The sequence below is a fragment of the Aptenodytes forsteri genome, unplaced genomic scaffold, assembly GCF_000699145.1.
Source record: "Aptenodytes forsteri isolate BGI_AS27 unplaced genomic scaffold, ASM69914v1 Scaffold258, whole genome shotgun sequence".
Classification (NCBI taxonomy): domain Eukaryota; kingdom Metazoa; phylum Chordata; class Aves; order Sphenisciformes; family Spheniscidae; genus Aptenodytes; species Aptenodytes forsteri.
The window spans coordinates 1,391,747-1,398,913 of NW_008795250.1; the positions used below are offsets into that span (position 1 = coordinate 1,391,747).

The 7,167-nt window shown below is 56.7% G+C and overlaps 1 protein-coding gene across 1 annotated transcript in view; it reads right to left on the minus strand.

Annotated features, from left to right (window-relative positions):
• Nucleotides 1-3,519: 3,519 nt before the first annotated feature.
• Nucleotides 3,520-7,167, minus strand: part of STRA6 (stimulated by retinoic acid 6) — a 12,029-nt gene continuing 8,381 nt past the window's right edge. The window contains exons 13-17 of the mRNA XM_009278846.1: nucleotides 6,003-6,120; nucleotides 5,705-5,806; nucleotides 4,712-4,875; nucleotides 4,039-4,176; nucleotides 3,520-3,698 (exon numbers count right to left, since the gene is read on the minus strand). Coding sequence (XP_009277121.1) covers nucleotides 3,520-3,698; nucleotides 4,039-4,176; nucleotides 4,712-4,875; nucleotides 5,705-5,806; nucleotides 6,003-6,120 — 701 coding nt within the window. The remainder of the gene's footprint in view (nucleotides 3,699-4,038; nucleotides 4,177-4,711; nucleotides 4,876-5,704; nucleotides 5,807-6,002; nucleotides 6,121-7,167) is intronic.

Sequence of the window (7,167 nt, forward strand, 5' to 3'; positions counted from 1 at the left end):
CCCAAAGCCCTCCCCGCGCTGTAGCATCCCTCCATGATGACCCTGGAGGCAGGATGCATTTATTAGGGTACCCAAAACTCCCCCCATCGGTGCCTGCAGCGGGCAGGGGAAGGCAGCGACATCAAAACCAGCTGAAAAGCAGCTGTCCCGGAGCCTCAAGCCTCCACACAAGCTCTCCAGCCCCACGATTCAGTATCCAGCCAGCTCTAGGGTAAGGAAAGGGGCAGCCGAGGAGCTGCCACACGCCCACACCGTCCGGGTACGGCGCCGAGGTCTCTGCGGGGGTCCCGAGGCAGAAACAGCCAGCGGCTCCTTGCACGAACGGCCTTTGATGGTAACAAGCAGGCGCATATTTTTCCCATTACAGGCAGAAAGGATGAAAAACATTGCGGCCCCAACGAGAGTTTCTTTTCATTTCGTAGGATACAACTTTTAACATCAATTTTATCCCAGCCGGGGTCCTCCCCTCCCTGTCTGCCTGGGAATAGGGGGGTACGGGAGCTTATTCCTGCAACTTCAGCTGGGAACAGGGCTTAGAGCCTGGGATAAGGATAAAAAAATAAAATGTAGGCTCCCAGCAGCCCTAAGCCATGCCTGAAAGTCTTTGCTCGCCTTGCAGAGCTGCTGGTGTGTGGCGGTTTTGTTGCCGGAAAAGTGAATTCCTCCGCGTTTGCCAAGTTTTACTCATAGTTTTTATGGCAAGTTATTAGCGATGTTAAGCATCTCTCATTCATAACAAACAGGGCACCCTGTCATGCAGCTCCTGGGTTGGATGCTGCAGGTGATACCACGCTTGGCATCACCATCCTGACCCACCACGGCCACCAGCCGGTGCAAGTCTGGGATGCCACAACCCGCCATCAGCTCCTCTCTGTCCCTCAGGTTTGCAAAGCCACAGCATGACCCAGACGCGAATTTCCATTCCCCACGCGGGCATTTTTTTGTTAAGGGCGGTTTTCAGCCAGATCAGCTCCCTGAACCTCCTCCCTATCAGTTCAAGGTTGGGTGGAGAGGACTGCGGAGGCGCAGGGGCAGAGCTATCCCATGGCTGTACTGATGGTGGGGGTTTGGAGAGGAGGTGAGAAGCCACCATGAGGAAGAGGAGCTCCGTTCACCCCCAGGGCACCCTGCTTATGTCAAAGAAGGGAAAGAAGACAAGCAAATCAACAAAGCCACCTCCTGTCTTCCTCCCAGGGCTGTCATCTCTCACCTCGGCCCCAGCCCACTGCCTGCCAAGATATCTCCAGGAAGCCTCGGGCAGGGCTGTGTAAACAGATGCTGAAATCCAGCTCCACCCATGGCCCAGAGCTGCGAAAGATTGCAGGGATTACCAAGGCTGCCTTCAAAGCCCCAGCGCCTCAGAGGCTGGAGATGGGTTGGGATGGGCTGCAAGGGAAAGGCGCAGCCTTTGCCTTAGGACATCCCTTCACCCGATATGCACAGGACACCCAGCACCCACCAGCACCGCATCTCTCCTGTGCTCAGACATGCAGACCCAAACACGCAAAGCCCAGAGCTGGGAAAGCAGCAGGAATTGCACCTTGGGCTCCTGCTATCTTAAAAAGAAAATGACCCAGATCTGCCTCCGGTGCCACTGCTGTCACCCAGTTTGGTGACGTTGTACTATGTGCCAGACAGTGATCAAATACGATTAAAACAGTGTTGGTCAGGGCAGCAGATGCGACAGGGCTTTGAGCATCCAAGCGTACCGGGTGGCTGTTTGGGCAGCGCCTGCAGGCAGCAGATGAAGGCAGGGACCTCCCTCTCTTTGCTGGGATGGAAAGGGAGGGGGTCCGGCTCTTGGGGAGGGGGCTGGCTCCCACCCAAGAAGCTTCAACGTTCTGGGGAGATGCCAGGACACTCCAGGCAAACCCCAAAGCACCGGGCTCAACCTCGCTCACCCCCAAGCCACACCGATGGTGCTGCAAGCACCGCAGCAAGAGGGCACAGGGTCCTCGAAAGCCTGTGAAGAGCAGGTCTGCTCACCCTGGGGCGAGGGGCTCAAACCGCATTGACCCCATCGAGCAGAGGGGATGGCACAGCAGCCCTGCTCCATGCAGGGTGGGCTGCAAAGTCTCAAAGGCACCTGCTTTAGCAAGGCTGAGGTGTTTAGATGGTGGTGAGATGGAAGAGTAAGGAGCCACCAGTACAACTTAAGAGCCCTGCTTGCCACCTGCAGTGGTGGGCTGATGCCGGGCATCCTTCCGGCCACCGAAGGCAGGATTTTCAGGGGACACATCATGGGAAGAGGTGATCCAGCAACACCTTGGACACCTACCTTTGGTGCTTTAGCCACAAAATGTCCTGTTTCAGTTCCCAGCCTTCATGGGAGCTGTGGTTTAGGGGCCAAACATTTTGATGGGAAAGCAAGCTGATCAGCTTTGCGTTAAAATTTCCCTAAGGTGGGGAGAAGGATCACAGATTTGGTCCCATCACCCCCAGGTCAAGCAGATCTACCACAAAGCCTCTGCTGAGCAAGGTCAGTCCCAACCATCACCCAGAGACATGACTACAACAGTCCTCGTGTACCTCCTGCCAGGCCCAGCTTATTTGGGAATGGTCAAGAGACCAAGCACACCCCAAGCATAGGAATGAGGTATGTGATTTATTAACCTTCCCCGACTCAGCACATCCAAGCACGGTGTAAAACTGCTTTCTATGGATTCAAGCTCAGCTCTCTCAGAGGGTCACTGGCCCTGGGGAACCGCTGGCTTTAAACAAAATGGGGCGGCAGCAAGAAGCACCAAAGGGACAAGAGTTACAGGGAGTGGAAAACAAATGGCTCTGCAACCTCATGGCCCAGAGCAGAGCAGACTGGGATTCCAGCCTTCACAATATTGGGGCTGGGGGGGGGGGGGGGGTCCCACATGGCTAGCCCGCAAAAAATCTTAAGCCCGAACAAGAGTGGGGGGGGGGGGGGGGGGGGGAAGCATCCCAAGGTTAGGTACAGCACCCGAGGAGGGCCAGGGTCAGACCTGAAAGTGAGAAGCTGGGGATGGGGTTGGCAGCGGGGACCTTCTCCGCAGGGAGACCACGCTGAGATGGAGGTAGCTCTTTGTGCTCAGTCGGGCTGAGGATCCCTACACACACACACCCCCCCTCCTCCTCCCTCTTTCCCTACTGCCCTGGTGCTGGGGACTTGTGCCTGCCTTGCCACGTGTTGGATGGGCAGCTGTTGAGAACTGGTGGGCTCATTGTAGGAGTGACACTTAAGAAAATGTTTCTGAAATGCCTGAAGGGTTTAGCTTGGCTCATCAACTCCTCTCCATCTCGGTCAGGCTTGGAGGTGACCCATTTGCCTTGGCTGTGTCTTCACCTCTGGACCTTGGTAGTGGCTCAGCATGGACCTAGAGCTAAAAACCAGCCCCCATCACCACTGGAGAGGGACCGGAGGCTGGAGAGGGGCAAGAGGTGCCCAAAACTCCTGCCAGCGTGGGAGGAGAGTCAACAGGAGACAGGGGTGGGATGGGATGGGAGCGTGTGTGGGAGGCAGAGAGAGGTGGGGGGCTTCTCTGGAGGTCAGGGCTTGGGGGAGCTGAGCTGGGTGCCATTAGCCGTGGAGTCGGAGAGGGCGGTTTTCCGGCAAGCTGTCAGTGAGGGGTTGTTGAGGAGTGTGTAGACCAGCCACCACCGGGCTCGGCTCTGCTTGAACCTGGCTCTGCTTGGCGGCACCTTCTTGTGTTGAATCAGCTGGATGCCTGAAAGGAGACAGGAGGGGGGAACGATTTCAGCCCCAGTTCCCCCTCGCTGAGGCTGGCCAGATGCCATCTACACCCTGGGGTGAAAGCAGATGAGCCCCATCCTGTCCTTGCACAGGCAGAGGAACAGTGGCAGCTCCTGGGATGGAGGTGGTCACACACCAAACAGAGGAGGTGGCGTAAAGGTGGAGGGAGCAGCAGAACCACAACCCTCAGTGGTCCCTTTACCCCAAGGCACCAACAGCATCTCTAGAGGAGCAGCAAACCCGCAGAGGAGACCCCGATGCCACCCCACGGCGATGGCCGTGCATCCCCCTGCTTGGTGGTGGGAAGGTCTTACCTTCTTCCACGTTGCTGGCCCGGAGCCCCGGTGGCCCCTCTGGCCCGGCTAGCTGGAGAAGCAGCAAGCAAAAGGCTTTCATCACCGGGTGGGACTGGCTGACCTCGATTTTCAGATAGTGGCAGTATGTGTGGTAGCCTGGGGGAACACAGCCCACAGTAAACACCTGTGGTAGGGCCAGACTTCATGGTTCCCCCCTCCCTCCTGCCCTGCAGCAAAGAGGAGGGTTGTTTGCTGGGCTCCATCTCTGCCCTGCAGAGCTGCTTTGCTTTCAGAGCTGGGGATGAGCTCCACTCCCAAAATCCTAGCAGGAAAAGCAGAGGAAGGGCTGAGGTCCCCTCCCTGCTGCCTTTAGCGCAGGAGACATGAGGGTCCGCTGCCCATGGGAACCAGGTCTGGCCACTGGTGAAGCCCAGGGGTCCCCAGCAGGGCATCACCTGCCCTTGGGGAGGGATGGAAAAGCAGGACTAAGTGGGCATCAGGAGGAGCCACTTGCTCCCGTTGTCCCACCTGCCCATTTCTGAACACAGAGCATGAGGACCCGAAGCCACCCTCGGTCCCAGCAGCTCCAGGTGATGCAGGAGCCCCTGGCTGTGTCCCCCAGGAGCTTGATGGTGGGAGAAGGGCCCCCATGCTCACAGAGGTGCTGCAGAGGGACCCCCCAGTGTCCTACCAGGGTCGAAGTTCTCCACACCGCGGTTCAGCAGGCTGATGTCCAGCTGGCAGAAGTGGACAGCGTTATAAAGGCCAGAAATGACCATCCTCCACACCCCGGCCAGGACGCCCACCAGGACATTGATGGGGAAGAGCAGGTAGGTCACTATGTAGAGAGCTCGCCTGCGGGTGGTGAAGGAGGAGTAAGGAACACAAACACCACGGGACGGGAAGCATCCCTTCCCTGCCAGAGAAACCTCCTGCCAAAATAAGCCTCCCACCCTTCTCTCCTTCCCCAGCAGACACAGTCCCTGTTTGAGGTGTCTCCATCCCATGGAGAGAAGCAAACACCCTTCAGGGCTCTTGGAGAGGAGACAGTCTGGTGCACTGTCAGGACTTCAAGACTCGGCCTCCAGCACGCACAGGGTCTCCATTTCTCCTTGAGGACTTAGAAACCAGACAAATCATGAGTATGGTGGTTTGGGATGGAGGACACCAGCTCCTGTGGGGACCAGAAGAGCCTACAGCAGCCACCCCACAATGCTGGGCAAGTGATGGAGGTGATGGAAGTGCCTTGGCTGGACAGAGCAGGACACCTCGATCTATCTGTCACCCTGGTCTTCAGTGTAGGAAGACAGCTTAGGCAGTGACACCATGCGTGAGCGAGGGACCACATCTGCTAGCAGCATCTGAACCGGTCCAGCCAATCCTGAGGGATCTGGGCTTCCTCCGAGGCTTGCAAATGGGGGTGGTGGAGCAGGGCACAGACCTCACCAGCTTCACCCCACCAAAATCAAGGCTGTAAATGGACCATGGCCCTCTAAAACATCTAAAGAAACCTCTCTGGGAACACGGAGCCACTTAAACTCCTCAAACACGCAGCCTTTCCCCCTTGAGCTCATGGCACAGAGGATGCCACGACATCAGGGGCACGTGTAAACCCAACACAGTCCCAGGGTCCTGGACCTTGGGAGGGACAGCTCTGCCCCAAAGGCCCCCCACGTCCCCATACCTGTTGGTGAGCTCCTTCTGGAGGGGATGCTGCTCCAGAAATTGGTAGTGAGCTGCCAAATTTTGCACGATGACAGCAACAACTAGGGTCAACCAGAAGGGCCTGGGTGGGAGGGAAGAGACAGGTTGGACACCAGGAGGGTCCCAGGCATGAGACACCATCCCAGGCAGCAGAAACGTCCAGCAAAGTTGAAAGAGCCCAAGGTAGAGCCTCCCCTTGAGAGAGTACCCCAAAACACACCATGGCCATGGCACCCACTTGGGTCTTCCATCCCTCCCTGAGGGCTGTGAGCGCTCACCACATGTTCTGAATGATTTTGAAGAGGTGTGTGTTTGTGCCGGACTGGAGCGGGATGACGAAGAGGAAGGTAAACCCCACTGAGCAGATGAAGAAAATCACTTGCTGGATGAGGAGACCTAGGAGGGAGACACGGGGAGAGAAACCATGGTGGGGGAGGACGGAGAAACGGTTCTTGTTCTTGCTTTTATTCCCCAAACCTGTGCTCGTTGCTGAGCATGTCTTTCATTTTAATCCTATAAAAAGCCTGCAAGATCCTTACCTGCCTCCCCACTCCGAACACAATGCTCCGCGTGGGATTTAATTACAAGTTCAGCCTTTCTTATCACTCCCCACATTATCCCCGCCGAGAAGAGCCATCACTCGGGGCTGCAACTATGATGCCTCATCATAAAAATCAGCCTGAGCTCTGATTTCTAATCATAAATCACACCAAGATCAGCAGCGGCTGTGGTTCCTCACGCTTGTGCTTCACCTCTGCTGTTTTGCTTTAATGACTTGAAAACCAAGATTTTTAAGCAGGAGGTAGATTCACAGCAGCACAGCGAGATGCAGCTGGCTCTGCCAGGGATGCACCAAGCGCCGGGTGGCCGAAGAAAAGCTGCTCCTTGCTGGCAAAGGGGTGCAAGGACTGGTGCTCCCCAGCTCCTACCTACACGCTGATCTCTGCGATCTGCCTGCAAAATAGGTCCCCTTTCCCAAGGGGTGGTCACCAACAGACCTGGTGGTACCCCCTGTCCTTCCATCGCTCCCCTGGACCCTCAGTTTGACTCTCCTGCGCAGCCTCGGGGTGCTGATATGGTTGGGTGTTGTACATGCATCACTGCAGATGCTGCCCAGAGTCTCCTCTCATGGGGCAGAGAGGCCTTAAAATATCTCCAAACCATGGTGGAGTAATGATTTCTACCCTCTTTGATGTCCTCCACCCATCCCTGCGGTGGCCAGCCCTCCCAGCCAGGGAGACCCCAGCCGTGCCGGGGAAGACGTGCAGCGAGGAACACCTGGGATGCGAAGACCAGGACCAGAGGAGACAGACAGTCCTTTGCACAAGATGCTGTGACAGCTTCTCAAATCAAAATATTTGGGCTTGAGCCAAAACGAGTCACCATTCCCCCCCCCCCCCCCCTTTTTTTCCCCCCTCCCCTTTTCTTTCCTTTTGTGCTCCC